The sequence below is a fragment of the Gastrolobium bilobum genome, unplaced genomic scaffold (assembly GCF_033153095.1).
Source record: "Gastrolobium bilobum isolate Gb01-03AN ecotype WA unplaced genomic scaffold, APGP_CSIRO_Gbil_v1 utg3209, whole genome shotgun sequence".
Taxonomy (NCBI): domain Eukaryota; kingdom Viridiplantae; phylum Streptophyta; class Magnoliopsida; order Fabales; family Fabaceae; genus Gastrolobium; species Gastrolobium bilobum.
The window spans coordinates 674,531-700,310 of record NW_026899772.1 but is presented as its reverse complement, the minus strand read 5'-3'; the positions used below and the strand labels follow the sequence as shown (position 1 = coordinate 700,310).

General features: G+C 33.3%; 3 protein-coding genes across 8 annotated transcripts; 1 reads left to right on the top strand and 2 right to left on the bottom strand.

Annotated features, from left to right (window-relative positions):
• Positions 1-540: 540 nt before the first annotated feature.
• LOC133293321 (protein trichome birefringence-like 10) lies at positions 541-3,347 on the bottom strand. Its single transcript, XM_061491867.1, has 4 exons — positions 2,902-3,347; positions 1,355-1,744; positions 1,096-1,254; positions 541-886 (listed from the first exon to the last, which is right to left on the bottom strand). Exons 1-4 carry the CDS (start codon positions 3,345-3,347, stop codon positions 541-543), a joined length of 1,341 nt encoding a protein of 446 aa, XP_061347851.1.
• An 8,947-nt stretch (positions 3,348-12,294) lies between these two features.
• Positions 12,295-18,374, top strand: LOC133293351 (ATP-dependent (S)-NAD(P)H-hydrate dehydratase-like). Of its 6 annotated transcripts, none has more exons than XM_061491907.1 (12): positions 12,295-12,401; positions 12,918-13,180; positions 13,649-13,725; positions 13,902-14,011; positions 14,098-14,212; positions 14,980-15,042; positions 15,156-15,319; positions 16,324-16,385; positions 16,798-16,864; positions 17,647-17,712; positions 17,825-17,953; positions 18,039-18,374. In XM_061491907.1, exons 2-12 carry the CDS (start codon positions 12,934-12,936, stop codon positions 18,076-18,078), a joined length of 1,140 nt encoding a protein of 379 aa, XP_061347891.1. In that variant the 5' UTR covers positions 12,295-12,401; positions 12,918-12,933; the 3' UTR covers positions 18,079-18,374. The 6 variants fall into 6 exon arrangements, with proteins under 6 accessions (XP_061347891.1, XP_061347890.1, XP_061347893.1 ...); XM_061491906.1 differs by lacking the exon at positions 12,295-12,401 and adding an exon at positions 12,512-12,589; XM_061491909.1 differs by lacking the exon at positions 12,295-12,401 and adding an exon at positions 12,518-12,589 and having other exon boundaries at positions 13,023-13,180.
• A 1,265-nt stretch (positions 18,375-19,639) lies between these two features.
• On the bottom strand, positions 19,640-20,362 carry LOC133293320 (nuclear transcription factor Y subunit C-2-like). Its single transcript, XM_061491866.1, has one exon. It carries the CDS (start codon positions 20,360-20,362, stop codon positions 19,640-19,642), a length of 723 nt encoding a protein of 240 aa, XP_061347850.1.
• Between the last annotated feature and the right edge of the window lie 5,418 nt (positions 20,363-25,780).

Here is a 25,780-nt window from a genome sequence, read left to right as displayed (position 1 = left end):
AAAACATTATAATGAATAAAGACTCATAAAGATATCTTAATACCACCATCGTTTTAATCTCAATACAGGTAACTTATATACAATCACCTCAGAAAAAACTAAAAAATTGGATCAGGAAAGGTCTTGCTGATGACAAGTCACATTAGTGCCAAAGTAAACGAGACTAATCATTATAATTTATTTCAAAACTGTATTCACAATTCAACTTACAAAAAACAACAACAATTGATAGTTACAGGTATCGTTGCTGTTTCCATTATCTAATCACAATATATAAACAGAAGTGAGAAACTTCGGGCTTCTACAAGCAGTACTGTATTCCAGACTTCTTAACATAAGCAATTCTCACTGGTCACTGCTGGTGTAATAGGAAAAAAAATCTGAGACCTTAGTTCTGAATCTCATTGCAAAATGTCAAGCAGCATTGTTCTCTATGATACTTCAAGGAAAATTTTGGTATATTCCTTTTGCATACTCCATGAATCCATACTGCACAGTTAAAATGCTGTGTGTAAATTATGCTCTTCACTGTCCCAAGTTTCATCTATGAGATGTTTCATATTTGAGGAACAATGTATAAAGAAGCTCATTCCATGTATCAGGTACACCAGGCAAACACCAGTGGCTGCAATCTTGGCGATGAAGAGGTGCAGTGCCCGCATCAGGACCGAGATAATAGATAGATGAATGCCCATCATTTCTCTGAGCTGTCATCTGGGTTACATTCAATACCTTGAACTTCAAAACTTCAGAAGTGTTTTTATGTGCTAATAACACAGAATTGGCTATTTTGAATCGTGACCAGGTATCATTGGGCACCAATGACGAGCCTAGCTCTGGCACTGTTTCCAAATGACAGCTTCCACCTTTATTCCAATCTCCACCTCTGCATGGTGCATATTGGAGAAATTTAGTTTCTAATAACTTAATGCATATTCAGAAATGTTAATTCATTCAGGAGAAGAAAACATTCAGGTGTTCCAGGAAACAATCAATGCAATGCACACTTTGACAGCATAGGTGAGAACAATACAACTGAAACTATTATAGTGAAGGGAAATATAAGTCATTTGAATAATCAAACAAATTCCAAACCTGAAATGCACAGGGGCATAGGTACGAAAGAAAACTTGAGTCTTCCTAGGATTTACTGTATCTTGTATCCAGTTTAGTACTGTTTCAATGGACCTCTTATATGCATCTTCTACCTTCATTTCCAACTTTACTTCCATCCCTTCTTGGAAATAACAACCGCTGGAAAATTACAGAAAAAATTAAATCCTTTCTCCAGGTGAAAAATATAGATAAATGTCATAGGTCATTCATAAATAAAAATCTGAGAGGATTGAATTACCTTGTTATGGTTTTCTCATAATTCCACCAGTGTCCTGCGTTAAGTACCAAAACATCTGCATCTCTCCACTTGAAAGAGTTCCAATCCATTTTATCCAATTTCAGGGTTGTCCTAATCTTTCGACTGGTTCCACGGGGAGGCCGGCTTTGCAATACAAGAAATGGAGCTCTATAATATTCCACTGTACAGTTAAAATCCTTGAATCTGAACACCAAGAACCCCTTGTGCTTTGTGATTGGGTTGCCATTTACTTCATAGATTGATTCCTTGTTAGGTACTCCAGAAGAGAGCATGCATAATAGTGACTCCCATTGGTTTCTCCCAATTGAGTCCCCAGCAAACACTAGGCGCTTGTTTCTCAGTTTTTCCAACATCATTGTTGCATTGAACCTATTTTTATCAGTGAGAAGCCCAATGTTTTAAGTGTTCACATTTTCTCTTTCATCAAATCAAAGAAAGAAAACACTACAAGTTAAATAAATGAAACAAGTGAATACATATAGCCAGTGTCCTCATCCAAATGAACAGAGACAAAATTTAGTCTTTGAATTAGCACTTAGAATACTGGCTAGCATGCAACTGAGTAGAAATAAAATTGTTGAGATTCTGTACCAAAACAAATGTTGAAATTCACCAATAATTGTTCTTTCACAATACAAACGGGTAACATTAAGAAAAGAAAGAAGAAAATGACCGAAAATGTATAAAGGGGACAACCAATTAGTGTTACCAATCTTACTGCCGATCAATTTCACAGTTAGATCGATTATGTTAATCCAAACAGTTGTATTTATTTCCATCTTTATATGGTTATGAAAATAACATTAAATATGAGAAATCATAACCACACAAAAGTGGAAATAAATATAACCATTGAATCAATATAATAAATATAACCATTGGATCAACATAATCGATCTAACGCTTAAATTGATTGGTAATAACATTGGTTTGGTTGGTATTACCATTAATTGGTTGTTAGAATATTATAAAAGGCATTTGCTTTTATTATAGTTAAAGACACCAATTGAAGGCTAGGGTACCGATAAAATGTAAGAGAAAGAGGTCAAAAGAGATACAAGGATTTCAATTCAATCCAAATGAAGGAAGAGAAAAAATAATCCAAACTTGAAAGTGATGTAAAACGGCAAAACAATGGACAAATCTTTTACATTTAAAAATAGGAATGGCATTAAATTATATTCTTCCGTCATTGATTAACAATTCCTCATCCGTGTAAATATGAGCATCCAATATATGTTTCCATTTTCACCAAGCTGCTAAGTTACAGAAAGTGTTCAAAGTCATACTCTATGACGTAACCAAAAATTAATATTGTTTGCTGACAGCTCAGTAGTGCCTGGTGATTTTGTTCCTTAAAAAATTAACTAAAATTATTAGATTAATATTTGAATTTACCATATCCTTCCTTAATTTCTCAGGAGCCAAAAGGCGATGAAAACAATGAACAATGGTTTTAGATTGTCATTGTTCTTTATCGTTTTGTAAGAAATCAAAACATGCTGAAGGTGAAGGAAAAACTGAACCTGGGCAAGTTGCAATCTTTTGGTTGCCATCTCCACTTTGTATAAAACAAATCAGGTCTTCCATTCTCAGTGCACCGAAATCCTCCATCGAGGAAGCTGCAATCTTTTGATTGATACAAAGGGTAACTTTCATCCCAAACCCAGTTACCCTCAAACAAATCACACCCACCATTCTTTTCTCCAAGAAATTCAACTCTATGTTCCTCTGCTGAACCTCTTATCTGTTGTGACCAATTAAACCTCTGAGATTGACCCGAAAGCCCAAATCTTCCACAGAGTTCTCCGTAATCAATGTAGAAGAAGCAGCATATAACAAAGGCAGAGACTAGAAAAAATCCAGCAACACCCAGAGACGGTTCAAACAACCTCAAACGTTTGACTCTCCGAAAAGCTTCAAAAACTGGCATGGTTTCCACGTGCTGTAGTGGGGAGCTCTCAGAAGACATTAAATTAAGTCAAAAAAAAAAATCAAAATCAAAATCAAAATCCAGAATCAGGATAAGTGGGTATCCTTATAATGTGAAGAGTGATGACAAAAAACAGAGAAAGATGGTGACTTTGTAAAAAAACGCAGAGAAGGGTGGCATGAAAGCAATATATACGACACTTTCATAACACCCAATGGAATAGAAGCATGTTTTGTAAGCTTTGCTTGATTGGTCAGTTTAAATAAAAAGCCAAAAGAGAAAAGAAAGATACGGGGTGTGCAAGAAGCAAGGGAGCATTCATAGCTTTCATATCTGATTTAATATGTAAATTCTCTTCTATGTTGATTAACAGAAGCAAGAAGGATTTGAATCCAATTAGGAAAATCCAAAGACTTTTTTAAATAAAAAGAAAAAAATCCGAAGAGTTATTGGACTTTTAAGCGTTATAAGAGAATGGGGGCAAAACGTGGGTGAGTCCTAGTATTGAAATTGTAGAAGGAAACTGTAGTAACGGTAGGAGGAGACGTGCCCCACGTTGATTTTATGAGAGTGGGTGGAGTTTGAGTTTTGATTGGAACGTGGGTAATCCCAACACCGCCACCACGGCGCAAGCTGAAACAAATATAAAATTACTGATAATAACCTAATTTTCTTTTTCAAGATATTTGTGTTTATCCCCATCTTATACATGAGATTATGTTACCAAAAAAAAAAAAAAATAGATGAGATTATATCAAAATTTGAGGAAACTCATCGAGTGAGAAATAAACACCAAATTTCCAGATGAAAAGGTTAAAAACTCGCAATAAAGATCATTCCCCTAATGAACTAGTATTATTTTATTTTTTTGGTATAATCTAGAGATATCCTTCTTCAACGTCCTCTGATCACCTTATTATCAGAATAAGGCCGTGAAGGCTACAGCTTCATTGAAATAGTGGTTGCATTGAGTTTCGTCACTGGAGAAAGAACGAGACTAATCTTTTATTCGAGGAGAGAAGCATATTCTTTAGTCCCCATAGATTTTTTAAGAATTTGTTTGAGACAGAGTTTGAACCCCTTTTTGACCCAAATAAATTCTTGGGAGCTTTATTGCTATCTGAACTGCCCTCGGGGGTTAGTATATGAATTATTTTACACTAATGCACTTGGATTTTTATTATTATTAAATGGAGTTAGCACAGAGGATGATGGTGTGAGATCGAAGTATAATATGAATTGAATATCAAATAATTGTTCTCTAAATAGGATTGAAGATTGTGAGTATTACAGTTATTTTTATTACTTTATGAATTGTTAGGTTGTTTAAGTAGTGGTGGTTATTTTATTTGTTTTGTTTATTTGAATTTCACCTCTACTAAAGGATAGGTTATAACTATTAGTGGAGCCTAAATAGTGTTAGTGAGTAGTTATTTTTATTTTTATCTTGCATTATCTATTTAAATCTTAAAATATTGGAATAAAGAATATTAGAGAAGAAGTAATATTATGTGCACTTGTTTGTGTGCTTGAGGTAGAGTTCTCTCAGTTGAACTCAAATCTCATATTTTCTTCTAAAGTAGGTGTAAGTAACAGCTTATTGTTATGATTATTTTTAGGAAAAAATGTTTATCGTTTTAAATGACATAAAGTTATGTCATTTTAAGAGAGAGATAGACACAAATATTTATTTATTTTTAAATTTAAATTAAAAAAATATTCAGTTTCTCTCTGATTTCCATTTCTTATGTCTATCTCTCTCTTAAAATGACATATTTTATGTCATTTAAAATGACAAACACCAAACCTTTATTTTTATTATTTTTTGAATTGCTGGGTTGTTTAAGTAGTGGTGGTTATTTTATTTGTTTTGTTATTTGAATTTCAACTTTGTTAAAGGATAGGTCATAGCTATTAGTAGAGTCTATCTAGTATTAATGGGAATTTATTTTTGTGGTTAACTTGTATTATCTATTTAAACCTTGAAATATTGGAATAAAGATGATCAGATAAGAAGAAATATTACGTGCACTTACTTGTGTGCTTGAGGTAAGGTTCCCTCGGTTGAACTCAAATCCTTTATTTTCTTCCAAAATAGGGTGTATGTAACAACTTGGTATCAGAGTCAGACATAGACACCACGCATAGAGAAACGATTAGAAAAAATAAAAGATGCAATTTAGGCACTCTCCATTCAATTGAAGAAGATGTTCACCATACTCTCCAATCGGCTAGATGCTCTAGTACCAATCACCAAACCCTCACATTTCCATTGTTCTCATTTCATTTCTAGGCCTCTCACCAAACGAGCAACCCCCTTAACACTACCATTGCTATTAAAAATTTGAATGCGGTCAAAGTGTCTCAATTAAATAAGCCCCTCATATTACAAAAAAAAAATAAAAATAAATAAATAAGGCCCCTCAACTAAGATTTCAAATTTTTTGTCCAACGAGAAATTCACTTCTACAATTTTTTGAGAAGAGGAAAAGAACAGCTGTGGAAAAATCTATAATAACTCACAGCAGTAAAATAAGAAATTAGAATTTTAGCCATGTTTAAGATATGGTTATTAGATAAAATATTTAATTAAGGAGATAAAATCACTCTATGGGTATGGTATTATGACCTCCATGAGGGTAGACTCCTAAGGGATGATTTATAAGTTTCTTGGGAGTTCCTTGGATATGTGATACATATGTAATAAGAATTATGAAAATGCTATGTTTATGTTATGCATGTACAATAAGTGAACTAAAGGGCGGAATGACCCTCCAAAGACCCTTAGTTTACTGAGATTCGCATCTCACCTCTGTTGGAGATTTCATTTCAGGTACCACCACAGATAGTGAAGGCACATCATTGGGCAAGAAGCATGACATTGCCTGACATGGGGATATTTCTGATATGTTGATGTATAGATGGCATAGACTTGTGTATTTTGTATATCCACATGTGATGATGTACATTTTGAGAACACATATTAACTTAATTTATTTTGAGGCCTATAGGAATGACAATGTGTAATTTGCATGATTCAAATGTTGTATTTTGATTATGGAACTCACGTACAAGAATGATGTATTTTGAACATTGTCATGTAATTATGTAATGGACATTTTAATGTAATATAAATTATATGTATTATGTCTTTGGAATTGAGCAAGGAATGTATGTTTGAGCCAATGAGGCTTGGTGCACAAGGATGTACAAATTATAACCATATCATGAGATAGGTGAAGACAAAGGAAGAATGTATAATTTACAATGATGATATTGTACTTATTACATTGTAACTCAAAATGAAAGCTAAGAAAAACTAAAGGAATTAGAGCCTAAGAAATATCAAGGAGATGGAATTTTAATGAAGATGTAAGTGCACCAATGTTTGATGGGCGTGTGGTTGTCATTCATGTCAATTAGGTACCCAACTATGAGAATGGAGGTCTAATGCCTCCTATGAAACTTCAATATCCCTAGGGAGCGCGCTAACGCCCACGAAAACGCTCCAAAGTGCGCTAAATAGGAATTTCCTTTCGGTTCAGCGTGCTAGAGGGCTCTAAAACGTGCTAAAAATGAAGAATATACACGTTGAAGGAGCTAAAGGTGTTATAGGGCGCTAAAACTCCAATTCCTTCGAGTCCTGAGGGTTAAAGCGCTCTAGGGAACGCCAAAGCGCGCCATCGAAAAGAAAAATGGGCTCGAAGAGTGTGCTAAAATGAGCTGTCCAAAATCAACACGAACATATTATAGTAAATTGGACATGACTTGAGCTACGGAGCTCTAAATTGAGTGGAGTTTGGACCTATGTGAAGCTAACACATAGGGATATAACCCTGTAAAATCTTAGAGCCATTGGTTAAGGGGAATTAATCCCTATTCTCTTCGGAAGTTGATGCATCATTTCCGAAATTGATTCAGTGTGCTCTTTATTATTGTCAGGGAGAATTTTTGTTTTGTTTTATTTATGGGTAAATTGGTTCTCCCAAAATTCCTTTAAAATTAATGTTGTCCTAGAAATTTATAAATTAAAATAATCTTCTAAATAAATTTTAGTCTTTTTTTGGTAAACAACTAAATTTCACTCACTAAATGATATTAATACTGTTTTAATAAATAATAACTTCAGATTATTTTAATATCAATAACTTGTCGTTATCAATTTAATACAATTATTTTTTAAAGATTACATTAATGTTTTAAATATTTTTCAATGACCTCACATAAAAATAAAAATAAAAATTAATGACTAAAATAAATGTTAGTTTTTTTATTTTCGGACATTTTTTAACTACTGCACTCGATCACTTGTTAAAAAAGAAATTAATTGAGATCCAAAATAATTTTCGAGTATCAAAAGTCTTAAATTAAAACATTACTAAAAATATTAAATTAAAAATAAAATAATTTAATGCAGAATAAAATAAGGTTAAACTGATGTAGAAATAAAAGTTTTATCTTATTTCTTAGAGATTGATTCATTTATATTCAACGACTCACATAAATAATAAATTAGACCCATTAGATATGAATAAATTAATGATTAAGATTAAAAATATAATTTACAATGATATAAAAATAATAAAATAATTCAATCTCATTTAATATTTTCAGTTACAAATATATAGGAATAGATGCATAAGTAAAAAATTTGATTTTTTTCTTAATAGAGATATCAAAATTTGCGAAAACTTATCAGAAGAAAGATAAATAATAAATTTTCACATAATTACTTTAATAAGGATCTTTTTAAAAAAAATTATTTGATTACCAAAAAATAATAATTTATTTTTCATTTGGATACAATATTTAAGAAGTGCTTATATTAAAATCCAGTAATACTAATAAACCACATTTGTTTGGGTAACAAAAGCCACATTTTTTATTTGTTGTTGTAGGAGTTGGAAACCATTAAATTTTAAAATAAATGGTAATTGAATTTTTAAAGATCATATTTAAACACAATTAAAAACATTAATTTAGAGGTATTTACAGGGGGAAAAACATTTAGAGGTACTTATTTTATAAACAAAGAATGGAAATTAAAACATATTCTTAATTATATTAGAAAAATCACTCGTAATGGGTTTGAAAAGAATATTTTATATATTTCCATGATAATATGATAAATCTTTTCTAAAATTATAATTAATTGAAAAATTTCAATATGTTTTAAATAATTAAAATAAAATTAGTAGTAAGAGAATATGGCTTAGTAATTTTATCTAGAGTATAGTTTCACATATCACCATTCAAAATTACTTAGCCATAATATTTTCTTAATATTTTACCAAACTAAAAGTAAATTTTAAGGACAATATCTAAATATGGCAATAAAAAAGTGGAATATGGATCTCATAATAATAATAATAATAATAAGGTGGAAATGCAATAATAATAACAAATAAAGGTGGAATATGGGGGATGGAGTAGGACCGACAAAACGGGCTCGACTCGGTGGGCCGACCCGCCTCACTCGCCAAACGGGACATGGTGGACTGAGTTTTACAATTCATTTTCAAAAGCGGGGCATGCTTGTTTTTTAGCGGGTTGATAACGAGGAGGGACGGGCCAAGGCGGGTCAATATAAAACAGATTTGGGTTGGCAGGCTAATATGCCTGCCCACCAAATGGGGCGGGACGAGCCGAGTATTTTAGCCTACTTTCAAAAGGGAGGCGGGGTGAGTTGGCTTATTTTTTGACGTGTTAATAGCGGAGCGGAGCGGGCCGGGCCGTCCACTTTGCTACGGACCCCTTCACTAGCAATCATGTGATAAGGTCAGGAGATGCAACATGTGAGATAAAGACAAAATGGGAGACTTGCAGCTTTTGAATTAGTCATATTACGTTTCAAGACAATTTTTAGTTTTGTTCTTCGAAATCAATCACAGTGGTGTGTTTATTTCTCCAAAGAAAAATTGTGAGAGAAGTTTGGGTGCGAGATAACAACTTCAACATGACGGGTAAGAAGATGTAGGTAATCGAATACTTTCTCATGTGAATTGGTTAATTTTCTACAAACATATAATTTCATAAAGCATATTTTCACAATGACTCATGAAATTCATCCTCTTTCACTTTCTAGGAGCATGCACAAGTCACTAAAAAATGCGATAGACTAGGGATGAAGTGAAGAGGGGAAACAACACAATGAATACAAAATATCTCAAAATTGATGATGTTCACATCACACGTGAAGATAAGATAATATCTATACTAAATTATAAGGGAAATTGTTTTCTTATGTTATCTAAGATAACAAAAATTTCCTACAGATACATGTAAATGAGAGATTAGAGAAAATATAGGAGAGAGAAAATGTATAAATGGGTCCCATTTTTTTATATGTGAGTGCAGAAAAGTATTTTTATCTTATGTAACATAAGAAAATAATTCCCCAAATTATAATGTTGCAAATGATGAAAATCAAGGACCAAGAAAGTTGGGGACAGAGCTGAATCAATCATATTTGGCTTGTCCATGACAGAATGGAAGCAAGAATAGCAGAAATTAACGCTGTGGTACAAGCTCATTTAAGGTTTTGCCATTTTGAGCACTTGGGGTAAGTCCCAAAATAAATAAGTTGTGGCAAGTAGAATCTAAAAGAGGTGGAAGAGTTGAAGAAATAGGGTGGTGTAGTGCATCAGTTGAGTGAAGTTTGATGAAATGAAGTTTGATAGTGGTGACAATAGTGGTGGTGATAATGGCATGGTGGTGGTGGTGACAACAGTGGTGGTAGTGATTAGGGGTGTTTGCGGTCTGGATTGGATCGGTTTTGGTTTTGGAAGCAAAAATCATCTGATCCAATTTCTTCGGTTTGATCATTTCATCATCCATTCGGTTTGGATTTTTTTTCAAATCCGATCCGATCCAATCCAATTTTTTTATGTTTGGATTGGATCAGTTTTTGGTTTTTTGAAAATCTTAAAATTTGTTTATGTTTATTATGCAAATAACATTTTTTGTATAATAGGCTTTGTAAAAAAAAATTAAAAGTAAATGATAATATAGGTTTTTTTTGGGCAATGAAATATGAAGCTTTACACAAATCAATTTGTGTTGATGAGATGTGACTAGATTTTTTCTTGGGTTAATAGGTCTTGGGTTTAAAAAATTTTGTTCTATGATGGGAGGAAAGACACAAGTAGGTAGAGGGGAATTAATATATTGGATCGGTTTGGATTGGATCGGTTTTCATCAACTCATCCGAAAATCGATCCAATCCAATTAAAATTTGTGGTTTTTATTCGGTTCTCGATTTTTTGGTTTTCGGTTTATTTAGTTATCGATTTTTTGGTTCGGTTACCGCAGTTTGAATCGGTTGATGAACACCCCTAGTAGTGGTGGCATGGTGGCGGCGGCGGCGGCGGCAGCAACGGTGAGGAAAGTGGCTGCAGCGATGGATGTGGTGGTTGATGACAGTGGTGGTAGTGGTGGCAATGGCATGGTGATGGTAATGGTGATGACGTGGTGGTGGTGGTGGTGAGGGCAGTGGTGATTGGTGACAATGGTGGTGATGGTGGCGGTGGCGTGGTGATAGGGATGGTGGTGGCAGTGACGATAGTGGCTGCGATGATGGTGGTGGTGACAGCGATGGTAGTGGTGGCATGGTGGTGGTGATGACAGTGGCTGGAGCAATAGTGGTGGTGGTTGATGACAGTGGCAGTGATGATGACGGTAGTGGTAGTGGTGGCAATATTGTGATGTTGGTAGTGGTGGTGGTGGTGACAGCAGTGGCTGCGACGATAATAGTGGTGGTTGGTAACAATGGTGGTTGTGGCGGCGGCGACGGTGGCAGCAGTGGCATGGTGGTGGTGATGGTGGCGATGGGTGGAGGTGGTGGTGGCGGTGGCATCGTGATGGTGATGATGATGGTGACGACTGACGATGACACTGGTGGTACGACGACAATGACGACAGTGGTGGTGGTGGTCGTGTCGGGATGATGATAATGGTGGTGATTATGGTAGTGGTGGAGAGTGATTGAGAGAAACAAATGTTTCTCATTTTGTGCCCGCAAATAAAAAAGTAGAAATTTTTTTCTTCTTTTTCCTGTTCCCAGAATAAAAATTGAATTGGTTCATACGGGAACAAAAAAATAAACTGATTTTACATAATGATTTTTCTATTCTCATAAACAAAAATTAAAAAAAAAATGATTTCAAAAAGATTATCATATACACCCTTAATGACTATTACTCAAATAGAAAATGTTCTTCTTTGTACCAACCAAAAAAAGGGCTTCTATGCCAAATTTTAACTCCTTACATATGATAAGTTGAGACTTGAGATGCTCCAGGTTACCAAACTCGTATGACTTTCCGAGGACCCCGATTTTGACGATCGTGAGTAGCATTAATGAAAAGTAGAAGCTCAATCAAAATCACCATAGTCCATATGTATGATTTAGTTTGGCCCAAACCATGATTTGCTGATTTTACAAATATTATAACAAACACGTTTCATTCTCTTTATAACAGATCGTGCATAATATAAGGCCCACATCTGCAGAACATCTTGGTTCTTTATTTGTAGCTCTACCCACGATTCTAGTTTTCTTCATCGGAAGAACATCTTTAACAAAAAAAATTTTATACGAACCCTAATTACATCTTCAGCAGAACATTGATAGAACAACATAAAAGAACAGATGCTACAGGCTAAAACTCATCTCAAACAAAGGCTAAGCAGAAGAAAAACAGAAACCTTGTTGGAGTAACAAGAACAAATATTATTATCGCTTCTTCCAAACGCATAAAGCAAGATAACAAACCAATATGATACATAATGTAAGCAAATAAAATTGATTTTAGGAATGGCGTTCTGGGAAAGAGAACGATTCCTGAGAAGGTGAGGATGGGTCAGATTCAGATTGGTGATCATACACTTCATTTTGATGCTGAGCTTTCTCCAGATAAGGCTTGAAACCGATCTGAATGCTCAAGTATCCAAACGCCAACGCTCCTAGCACCACTATCGTTGACCTAATCGCGTTCATCTTCATATCTGAACTTGGAGCCATGCTTTGCCTCTTCAAGCCACCGCGCACTGAAGGAACAAGACAACTTAGCTGAAAGCAAACGAAAATACTAGGTATAACAAAAAGGTCCCAACGACGCGTCGTTTTGTGCATTTGAGTACACGTGTACCATCCAATGACAAATAGCCAAACCCAAAGAGAAAAAATAAAAAATAAAAAATAAAAAATGGGAAAGAGAGAAACTTTCTCATTATTCATGAATTCTGAGCTAAACCATCCAAGCTAGCTGAATCGTAAAACAGTGGGTTTGATTCCTTATCTTTGCTATAAACTATTTCCTTTTTGCTAAATAATTAAATAAAATTGTTTTTTCAGGTATTATAAGCTAAATATTTGCTTCATTTTCTTTTTATTTGTTCCCTTTACTCACTGGTTGCGTTCATGTGTTGTGTCCTCTGAAAAGTTTGAACTTTCTGAGTCTATGTCGCTTATTATGAAAATGGTTACCATAGTTCAAGCAAAAGTTCTGGTGGATTAATTAGAAAGAGCTGGGGGGTTTGTGTTTTTGGGATGTTGCAGGTAAGAAGCTTTGGATGTTTACATAATATTCTAGCTTTGTTTGTGAATAGGGGATGCTGTTTGCTCATGTTAATGAAACATGTCATGAATTCTCAATATTCCTTTCTGGGTTGTGCAAGCACTTGTATGCTACTGGCTTCTTCATCTTTTTTCAGAAGACAACAGTTCTTGATAAGATCTCTGGGAGGTGGCATTGATCATCACACCAATTCTAGAAATATGCAAGACCTGAGGTCTGTTGAGGTTGATGCTGAGAGCATTATTCGAGCAATTACTCCTGCCCTTGATCCTCGTAGACATAAAGGCCAGGCAGGTACACAATTCTTGCAATTCCATATGATCCCTTTTTTGAATGTTAACTAATAATAATAATAACAGAAATAGATCCAAGGAAAAGTAACATGTCTTCTTTCAGTCACTCCATGTGTGCTATTTACTTGTTATACATCTATGCATATTTTTATTTTTATTTTTTTCGTTCCTTACTTCTTCTTTTTCTCTTTTTCTAGACATAACATGTAACGAAATGTTCCTTAATTATTGCAAATATGCCTATCATAGCAAGTTTCTGTCTTAGATTGATTTTCAATCATTTCATTTGGCAATTGGAAACAACTATCAAGGCTGTGGTGAGTTGTGTTTATCTAAGACAGAAAATTCTGAAAGTCATATGTTGTCAGTTATGTCCAGAGGACTAACCTTGTATTACTTGTATTTATGTTTGTGGCTGGATAGAAAATAAGAAATATCTAATGTTTCCTTCTCGTATGTTTCAAATCAGGAAAAATAGCTGTTATTGGAGGGTGCCGTGAATATACAGGTGCACCATATTTTGCTGCTATTTCAGCCTTAAAAATTGTTAGTACCTCTACCCTTTCCTCCCTCGTACTGAATTCTCCACCTTGTTGGGTTGATTGTATTAACTCACACTGATTATCTTCTGCCTTCTTCAAGTTTCTTTTTCTCTTTCTTTGGAAGTTATTTTACCTCTTATTGTTGAATCAAATTATCCAATTATTTTTCCATCCATGCAGGGTGCAGATTTGTCCCATGTATTTTGTACAAAAGATGCTGCTCCTGTCATCAAAAGTTACAGTCCTGAGTTGATTGTGCATCCTGTTTTGGAAGAATCATATGGTGTCAGGTACAACTTCTATGTAATCTTCACCTTTTTGTATACACATTTCAAAAAATCAAGTGGATGTTGGTTTTAGTGAGAACTAATTTCAGGGAAGAGGACAAGAAAATCATATCAAGCAAGGTTCTTGCTGAAGTTGACAAGTGGATAGGAAGATTTGACTGTCTTGTCATTGGTCCAGGCCTTGGAAGAGACCCATTCCTTCTAGTATGCTTTCTCTTGAAATGCTTCACTGGATCCCAGTTTCATTACACACATGGAAATAGCTTGCTTATCTTTAACTTCTTGTGTTTGCTTTTGGAATTTAAGTGTTCTAGTCTTTTTCCAGTATGCATGTATGATAACATGCATGCAGGTAATGCTTATTACAGCTATAGCATAATGATGTCTAATAAGACTGTCAAAGAACTAGTCGTTCTATGAAAATAAACTGTTGGAGGAGCACTCAAATGACAGCTTTTACTCATTTAAAAACTCATTTGGCTTAAGATGTAACAAAGCATGAACTCGTAACTTTTGAAACATGGTATTACTTTGTATTGAAATTCTGATAATATAGTTTGTTGAGATATGTAGTCCCACATTGGTTGTATGTGCAACTAATGTGGAGTTTATAAGGGTCTTGGGCACTCCCACCCTTTGAGCTAGCTTTTGGGGTGGTGTATCCCAAGGTTCTTTACATAGTTGAAAATGGCAAGGATGAGCTAGATCACCCAGCTTTTGTTTCCATGCCAAAGAACCACAATGTTTAAAAGTTTAAGTAATTAAGCAAGGGTACATATATATTATGGCTGTATTAGAAATTTGGGCTTTCAAGATGTGCTCAATGTTTACTAAATATACTTTTTTCTTTGTCCTTGTTGTAGTACAGGAATTTTTTTCTCCTTTTGAGCTCTATGATGTTATATATCTTATGACCTATGTATAGCCAATATCAACCATCTTTAATCCTTACATTTGCACAATGATGTCAGGACTGTGTGAGTGAAATCATGAAACATGCAAGACAGTCAAGCATCCCAATTGTGATAGATGGGGTATGTATGTTGAGGTTTTGACACCTTATAGTCTGATTAACATGTGCATATTGATTGCCTTTTTAGCCTGTATATAATTGATCATTCTGATCAAATTTTTGGGCACTTTTCAGGATGGACTTTTTCTTGTTACAGACCATCTTGACCTTGTTAGTGGCTATGCCTTAGCTGTTCTAACCCCAAATGTGAATGAATATAAGCGTCTTGTTCAGAAAGTACTGAATTCTGAAGCAAATGATGTAGATGCTACTCAGCAAGTGCTATCTCTTGCCAAACAGTATATTTCTCATTTCAAGTTACTGTTTTTTGTACTAGAACATTTTTCAGGCAACTGATCATTGTTTACTATTTCTGAGATGTGTATCTGTTGAGGATAGTGGGTTTGGTTGTGTAACCACATGCATTTTCAGCATGCTAACTTGTGTAAATCCGAACATGCATGTCACTCATTCTGACAGATCTGAACAAGTTTCTGTTCCGTTGCGTTCTGTGTTGTGAAATTTCCTTGGTCAAGGGCAGTTTCATCTAACCACGTAGTGCTTACTCCAGATAATGGACAATGTTCAAGGGCTTGGTTGGCAGATTAATCATATAAATGTGATATACTGATATCCATGTCAGATACAACTACGTTTTATGTTTACCCTTGGACCATGAAAATCTTACATAAAAAAGTTTAGTGAAAAATGGGTGCATGCATTTCTCAAATGGGAACTCCATTCTTTTTTCAACCATCTGATTCTTAAAGACAGAAATAACTACTTCTGTTGAGCCCCTTCTGTACAACCTCCATGATTCTTATTCTGTGACTCTAATGCTCTGACAACTTATTGTTTCAAGATTCTAATTGGATGGAGCTTAAATTTTAAATCCTGTTTATGCACTGTATCATGAGCAGTGTGATTTGCTTGATGCTTAGGCTGATTCAAGACATATACAGGTCAAATATTGTGTGTTGTTGTAAATAGTGTCATAGAGGTCCCACATTGTGTATATGTCTTTGTATCTCTTATTTGGTTTAATATATAAATGAAATCTCCTTAGTGTAGTTAACACAAGGATTACAATCAATACCTCTTGTATCTTGATAATTAACATTGTGAAAGCAGATTAAAATTCTTTAATTTCTTGGTAAAAAAAAAAACAATTGCATCTTTTAGCAATAGAAAGAACTGCATGCTAAGTTTTTTGATTGGATCAAAATACGTTTCAGTTATTTCCCATTATCATCTGACCTTAAGTCTAGAAGTTTAATGGCAATTTGTGGACTATTTTTGGCAGAATTGGTGGCGTAACTATCCTAAGGAAAGGAAAATCCGATCTCATAAGTGATGGCGACACAGGTATATCTTTGATTAATATAACACTTACTCTTGCTTCCGTTCTTTTGTGTTTGTTTTTTTTTCTTTCACTTGAGCAGCATTTGGGATTGTAATCAAGAATGTGATGTTCATGTGGTACGCCATACTACAGTTCCCAGACTACCAGTGGCTGTATGACATGTTATATACGAGATAATAGAACTGAAAGTTTACTAATGCAATTGAAATCTCCTAAATTTATCTATGGAATAGGGTCTTTACGTTTTGGAACAGACAGCAATGTTCTATATGAAGCATGAACTAAAAACTAGTGCTTAACAATATAATATGGTATAGACTGCTTTATGCACATGGCACCAGCTTATGGGATATGTGTATTATAGTGATCCGCAGATGTTTGTAAATCATTTGATTGTGGTTATTCTTCATGCAGTCAAATCAGTCAGTATCTATGGTTCTCCTAGACGCTGTGGTGGCCAAGGTGATATCCTTTCTGGAAGGCAAGTAATTTTTTTCTTGGTATTTGTGAAATTCCCTTCCATGAAATTTTTTACTGTATGCTTAGATGGCTCCTCTCTATGTCAGATGGAGTTCTCTTCATTTTTATCTTTGACTCATCTGCTCCTTCCCTCATTGTTAGTTTGTTACCGTTATTTAAGTACATCCAAGAAAAAAATTAAGATGTATAGAAAATCTGGAGAAATTTTTGAGCTTTCATTAATCAAAAATTGAAAGAGAGAAGTCAAGCATGCATTTCCTTTTTTTATTACTTTTCCTTTGGTAACTTATTGTTTTGCTTGTCATTCATTGAAATTTGAAAGAGAGAAGTAATTCAATTACTGTGTTTGTGGTCTTTTCTAGAATGGGACCAATAGGTTAAGTTGTACAAGCAATTTAAGTTGTCAAACTTCCACAGTTCCCCTGATGTACTGCTGACCTTGGGAACATCTATTGTCTATGAGTAATGCATACTGCAGTTTTCACTTATTCTATCCTTAGCTACGAGAAACAGATTCTATATAAGGGTTCATCTCGTATAAATAATGGTTTTTTTTTAATGGCCGGCTCGCTAAACTTGATGTCAACTCTTCTTTTTTACTCTGACTTGGGACAGGCCATGCATGCATACATATATAGACAGAAATATCCTACAACACTATTAAACCAAATCAATTAGCAATTAGCAATTAGTAGAAAATAGAAATTACATGTAGATTTTACATCTATGCTGTTGGAATTTGACATTTTTTAAGTAAAAGTATACTTATTTTAATTGGTACAGTGTTGCTGTCTTTTTGTCATGGGCGCGCCAACATGTAGCATCTACTGATCCAAATTCAAATCTCAGGTTATATGCCATTACTTTACATAGATTGTGCAAGGAATGTTTTCATTTTTGCTTAGGCATGTTATCCCATCTTTGAATATCAGTTATATCCTTAATAATATTTTTGTTCCAGTTGTAAAAATCCAGCAGTGTTGGGATGCATTGCTGGGTCTGCTATGATGAGGAAGGCAGCTTCTCTTGCTTTCTCACATAAGAAAAGATCAACTGTCACTGGTGACATCATTGAATGCTTGGGGAAAAGGTAACGTTTTCTAGAAAAACATTTGTTCTTATTATGAGAAAGTTGAGTTACGTTTTTAACCTCCTGCATTCATTCTTTCTTGCAGTTTGGAAGATATTTGTCCTGCCAGTTCATGCTGTTTGTGACCTCCAGATACTTACAGAAAACATGTTGAGTTAATGGAATGTTTTGCCCAAAGAATAATTTGTTTTATCGATATTGGAATTCTCCATAGACTTATATAAGACGTGTGAAGTTACTGGCAAAAATGAGCTAACCTCTCGGGTTGACTGTAACTCACATAAAATAAGCTGGGTTGGGTTAGAAAAAATGAGCTAACAATCCGAGTTAGCTCGAAAAAAATCGAGCCAACTCGCGGGTTAAACGGGCTAGCTCGCGCGTTATTTTATTTATTTATTAAAAAAAGTACAAAAAAATAATAAGGGGGCTAGATCTGTTCAAAGAAAGTAAAAACTTTTTTTTATATCAGTTTATATTTAGCAATTTTAATTATCTTATATTATATTCATTTTTTTTAAGCTTTAATATTTTTTTTTATCTTACTTCATTTATCATGTTTTTTTTCATTTTTTAGGCTATTTTTTTTCCTATTTTTTTGAGTCAACTTGCAAGTCAATCTTAATCCAGCTCGGGTCAGGTTGTGTTTTTTGACTCGTTGTTTTTTCGAGTCAACCCTAACCAGACTTTTTTTTTTTCAGGTTGCAAACGGGCTGGGCTGGGCTGGGTTGGGTTGCCTGTTTTGCCATCCCTAATATTTACCATTGTTCTAGATTTATCACTTTTATTACATGTTTGGTTATCAATGGATCAATTTGAAATCAATGACAGTTTTTTTTCCTGTTTTTCAACAGTTGATCTCAAATTGATTCAATAATAACCAATCAGATAGTGAGAGTGATAAACCTAAAACGGTGGTATGTATAGCATTTTCCTATTATTATTATTGGAAGTGAAATTTGTAGGATGTTTTTTTTATTGGATATAATTGTGGCAATGAGTTTTGAATCTACGATCTCATTTCAACTACTCAACTCTTACCACTATATCAATCCTAATTGTTTTAGTATTTTCTTTTTATTGGAAAAAAAGGCATATTTATTCTTTCTATGTTAAGTTCATCAGAAAAATATTTTTGCAGTTACTGTATATAAGTTATTTGTATTTACTCCTAAAACGACGTCATTTTGAGATTGAAAGATTAAAACATTATAATTATAAAGATTATAAGAACCTTGAAATAAATTAAAAGTACAAAAATATCATGATTTTCGTCCCAAAATAATATCGTATTAGACTTACTGCAGATAACTTATATGCGGTGAGTGACAGCATAATAAAACTAATATTGACTCATTTTGCTGAGCTCTCTCTTAGAGAGATATTTCCAGGTTGCTTCCTTGTGGAAACATTTGACAATTTCTTGGGGTGATTACTTGATTTTATTCCTCATCTTCTCCGTCAAAATAGTTTACATTTTTAAAAAAACGAAAAAAGTGCTGAGAGTAAAACCACTTGATAGACAAATATTCTTTCAATTTATAGCCCAAAGAGCGCAAAGACCACAAACTAGAGAGAAAAAGAAGGGGGGAAATTAAAACTCTCAACTAAAAGCATAAGCATAGGTTTTCATACAATGTAGTAAAAAGCACAAGCATATTTGAAACTCTCAACTCTCAAGCATTCGAATTAGGAGCTAGCATGATCATTTTCTTGTTTGGGAATGGGCAACATTCGAGTTGCAAGAGGAGGAAAAATAGGCCTTCCCATGACCATTACAGGAGCACCATATGGTGGTGCAAGTGTAACAAAGTTTGGTGATGGCACATAGTTAGGAGGAACATTCCCAATGGGAACAAATAAATCATGATCCGTTGTAGGTTCATCCTTGGGGACAACATCAACCAGAAAATCAAAGACTTCAGTTTTTGATATTGCATCAGCAATATCACTCTTCTGAAGTGTCCTCCTTTTGTTCTCATTAGCATTAACCCAAGCCTTCATTGTAAGCTCAATAATGAACATTTCACATGCCTTAGCAAATACAACAGGAGCCTCAGCTGATATCATCTTTACATCCTCATCAGTCTTCATTATCTTCTTAATCCTTGCCAGAGGCAAGCTATGAAACCTAAAATCAGTGGTCTCCTCAATTTCTTGGTAATTCGTAGCCCAGAAGTTGTTGAGTTGTTGCTCCAATAATCCTCCTGGTCCTTGTTGTTGTTGTTGTTGTAATTGGTGCATGTATTGGTGACCATATTGTTGCTCTGTCATGTAGGGATACAGGGCAAAAGGACCACCTATCTGAGTTGGAAGATGGGTGGGTCCCATCATATTCATGTGGTTATTACATTGATATTGGTTAGTGCTATGTGCTTTTCCTCCTTGTTCCCCATACTGGTTTTGATCCATCTCTTGATATGGACTTTTGTATATTCTTTGAGTATTTTGATGCACTACATAATAAAAAAAGAATCATATAAAATAAAAATTATATATATGTTATAAGAAAAAATACATTTAAATCATTAGTAGATCTTCAAACTGAGGTATGAAAACAAAGATTTATCAAATAGGGGGAGCAAAAAAAGCATAAATATATCTTAAAATCAAGCATGTATAAACCCCAATGAGCTATGGTATAACTGATAAGCGAGGTATGCCCAAGGAGAGAACTGTTGGGGTTAAAAGATCTCTAGTTCGAATTATAGGGAAAGCAATTTTGGGGCTAGTGGCAAAAACAAAGGGGATTAGTCTCGTTCAAAAGGGTATGAACACCATGGAAAATAAAGAAAAATCAAGTATATATATATAGTGCTACCGTGGACTATTCTTACATGCAGTGTGCACAACACCAAGAACCGTAACAAGCTCCAAAAAGCAATCAACGCTTTTCCTCCCTGTCAATTAAACAACATATAGAAACTTATAAGTTTGTCATTGTACAAGAAAATTCACAACAAAAAGCAACTATATGCACAAACACATATGCATATGATGTATGAAATTAAATTGAATTTGATAATTATATATTGACCACAAAGAAGAACACAGACAAAGACGCGCACAAACAAACAGAGAGAGAGGAAGAAGAAGATATACTCGAATTCGCTTCCAAGTGACTGTTTAGTTTGAAACCAAAGAAACAAAATTGAAGTGAAGAAGAAGAGGTGGTGGTGGAGGTATAAATGGTGCATAACGTAGGAGCAAGTGTATTTCGTTTAATGCTATGATAATATTTTCTATACCACGTGTTTGTTCTCATGTTAATAGCTTACTGTGGGGGGTTTATGAGTGTAATCTCCCACCTCGAAATGATTAGTCTTCGGCTATTAATATTGAAAAAAAAAAAAAAAGTGACTTATTACTAGATAACCAAATTAATTTTTTTTTTCAACAAAATTTTATAAAAATTCTTTCTCATCATTTCATTTATATCACTTATTTGAAACGAAATAAATATTTTCATTTTTCAATTCAGGAAAAATTTATTATCCAATAAAATATTATAATAATTGAAATTTTAATTTTTTTTATCTTTTATGTAAAATTTATTATTCACATAAGTTATGCGTTACAAAAATACATTTATAACTGGACAAAGATGGATGAAAGACATGCCGTGATATACGGCGTAAATTTGGAGCATACTTCCAATTCTAAAACAAACTCTCTTGGATAGGCATCTAAAATTTCTTCAAAGTTATTAATTGCATTTAAATTTTTTATCAGTTTTTTGATTTTTTTTTCTGTGCATGTCTTTTAAACTTGAGTTCATTAGCATTCACTTCACCTTGTTTTCTCTTTTCACTTCTTTTATGTTATATTCATAAAATTGGTTGCAATTCTAAAAGCCAAAATTTCTTCAAAGTTATTTATTGTTTTTAAAAAATGTATCAGATTCCCCTGCAACAGTCTATGTCATTTTAAACTTGGATTCAATAGCACTTACTTGCTTCTCTCATTTTGTATACACTTAAATAATGTGAAAGTTATTCATAAAGTTATCCGTTAATTATTAACATATATATTTACACAGAAAAATATTTCTGCAGTTAATGCAGATAAGTTATCTGCATTTACTTCCAAAACGACGTCGTTTTGGGATTGAAAGATTAGAAAATTATATTTATAAAGGTTATAATAATCCTGAAATAAATTAAAATTACAAAAACACCATGATTTCTGCTCCAAAACGACGTCGTATTGGATTTACTGCAAATAATTTATCTGCAGTAACTGCAGAAAAAGAGAACCCATATTTACAATCTAAAAAATAAACAAGTGGTATATATGTCATACTACATGGAGTAAATAATAAGCATCCCGTCCTTTCTTTTCTTTACCAAAAAATAAAATAAAATGAGCATCCTTCTAATTTTGTATATATATACATACAGGGGCAGGATCATCTTACACCGGTGTAAGAATAATAAGTCTTACACCAAATCTTAACCATTGATTTTTTACATCTAACGGTTAAGATTTATTAGGTCTCACTCATTAATTAATTTTTAATTTCCAATAAATCTCAACCATTGGATGCACGGAAATCAATGGTTAAGATTTGGTGTAAGATTTATTATTCTTACACCGGTGTAAGTTGATCCTATCCCATATATATATATATATATATATATATATATATATATGTGTGTATGTATATATATATATATGGGCTTATCATTTCTCAAGCTGCTTGAGACAATGTTATTTCCGGCTACTAAATCATAATCGTACAAAGAAGGATCAATAGTGATAAAGGAAGAGAGAGAAAAAAGGAATCATAACCATTTAAAGGTAAATCAATTAATATAAGGAAATAAATAAACAAAATGACGTAGTTTTGGGATGGCCGGAGATAATATTGTCTCAAGCAACTTGAGAAATGTTTTTCCATATATATATATATGGCAAAATGATTTCTGCAGCTGTTGTACCTACAACAAGCAGGGATCCGCGTCCGGATCCTAGGATACGGCAACGGATCCTGAGTATTTTTTTTTTTATCCGTGGGGCCCACTTTTCTGTGTCAGCTGTAGATAACACTATCTACGGCTGCTGAAAAATGTTAAGCCCTATATATATATATACCAAAATAATAAGAATTTGGTTGTTAGAAAACTGCTGACATCTTCTAAAAGCTAAAACTTCTTCGAAGCTATTCATTGTATTTTAAATTTTCATAAATTATTTCTTCAAACATTCATATTTTTTTTTATACAATGGTAAAAATTGAACATATAAGTTAATACAAACTATCCAACTTCATCACCACTAGACGACATTGGCATCTTTTAAAATTTGGGTTCATTAACACTTGCTTCACCATATTTTTTCTATTTCACTTTTATTCTATTGTATATAAATGAATGACATGCTATGACATACACACTACAAGAAAACTGGTATTTGGAGGCTTTTTATTCGAGGCGGTTTCACTTAAACTGTCTCCAATTGATACATAGAGGCGGTACTTCCGGCGATTTAATTGATTTGAGGCGATTGACGTGAAATCGTCTCCAAATATATATTAGAGGCGGTTAAAATAATTGTCTCCATTTACCATTCAGAGGCGGGTACATTGAAACCGCCTCTAATTGCTCCCTTTAGAGGCGGTTAAATCATAATCACTTTCAAATATATATTAGACGCTGTTAAAATAATCGCCCCCATTGACCATTTAGAGGCGGTTGAGATATAATCGCCTATAAATGTAGCAATTAGAGGCGATTTCAATGTAACCGCATCTGAATGGTAAATGGAAGCGGTTATTTTAGCCACCTCTAATATACATTTGGAGGCGGTTGAACGTTAACCGCCTCAAAATATACACTAAAGGTGGTTAAAATAACCGCTTCCAAAGATTTAGAGGCGGTTCATGATCTATCGGATAGTGAGATTCAAAGAGAAAAATCTCTTTGTTCAGCCGTTGGATCGTTCTCAAATTTGATTAGTGTGTTCTTCTCTTGTAATACTTTAATCTAACCGTTCATATTTTTAAGTTGAATGATCTTGTGTTATATATAAATTTTTAAAGATGACTGTTGCAAATTGAAAAAAATCATCTCACCTTCACTTTGAAGTCCCACGTTGGATGTCATTTGTTCCTCTTTCTCTATTCCCTTCTATATAACAACTCACACTAACACACACATATACAAAATTCAATAAGTTATTTATATTCAACTAATAACAATTTTATTAATTTTTAAAAATAATTTTTTTTAAAAAAAAATTATATTAACTAATCACTATCGAAAATTATATTAAAAATTAAAAAAAATTAAAAAAATTATATTAACTTTTAAAAGTAACAATTTTAATATTAAAAGTTTAAAATTTAAAATTTATATAATTTTAACCATTTGGAGATGATTACACATTATTTGGAGGCAGATATATAACCGCCTCAGATTGTCTTTTGGAGTCAGCTAAAGCAGTAAATTTCGGGCATATACTTCCCATTCTAAAACAAACTCTCTTGTATAGAATCTAACCAAAAAAAAAAAAAAAACTCTCTTGTATAGACGTGTCAATATAAACGACAATAGTTTGAACAGTGTTGTTTGAAAATTTTTGACATTTTTTAAAGCTAAAATTTCTTTGAAGCTATTAATTGCACTTAAAATTTCTATCAATTTATTTTTTGAAAGAGAATTTCTATCAATTTTTTATTTGAATGTTCATGTCTTTTCAAACTTGAGTTCATTAGCATTCACTTCACCTTATTTTCTCTTTTCAGTTCTTTTATCTTATATACTCCAAAATAATATGATGAGTTTTGCTATCATAAAATTGTTAAAATTTCTAAAACCCAAAAATTTCTTTGAAGTTATTTATTGTTTTTAAAAAAATTATCAGATTCCTCGCAATTGTCTATGTCATTTTAAATTTGGATTAAATAGCACTTGTTCGCTTCTCTCATCTTGTATATACCAAAGTAATGTGAAAGTTATTCATAAAATTATCCATTAATTAATATATTTACAATCTCACAAAATAAATGAGTGATATGTCATATTATATGGAGTAAAAAACGAACATATACTTTCAAATTTACATATAAAAGATAACAATATAAACTAAAATAATATTAAGAGTAAATATCATTTTTAGTCCCTAACAAAAAACACGGTCCTCACTTTAGTCCCTTACAAAAATAAATTAGTCAGTTAGTCCCTAACAAATTCAAAGTGGACCCATTTAGTTGAAATCGTGATCCCTCACAAATTCAAAAAAGACCCATATTAGTCCCTCATAAGGACTAAAATGGGTCCACCTTGAATTTGTTAAGGACTAACTGACTAATTTATTTTTGTAAGGGACTAAAGTGGAGACCGTATTTTTTGTTAGGGATCAAAAAGGTATTTACTCTAATATTAATTAAGTTGCTAGAAAATTGTTGATATCTTTTATAGGCTAAAATTTCTTTGAAAATATTCATTGTTTTTAAAATTTTCATAAATATTTTTTTAAACATTCACATCTTTTCAAACATGGTTCATTAAAACTGGCTTCCCCATGCTTTTTCTTTTTTCACTTTTGTCCTCTTATAGGTGTGCATGACAACCATTCTGTTTCCTGGCACCGTTTTTTGAAAAGAAATAATTGTTTTCTATTTCTGTGCCTTGGAACAGTTTCTGCGAAAAAAATATATTTGATAACAGGTTCAATTTTTATTCTGAGAATGAGAATTGTGTTTGATAACACATCAAATAATATAATAAAAAATAATTCCTATTAAGCATATTTTTTTCAAATCATCACTTTCCTTTCCATATAGTGTGATAGTGGTGGTGGCGGCGACAGCAGTGGTGGTAGTAGTGG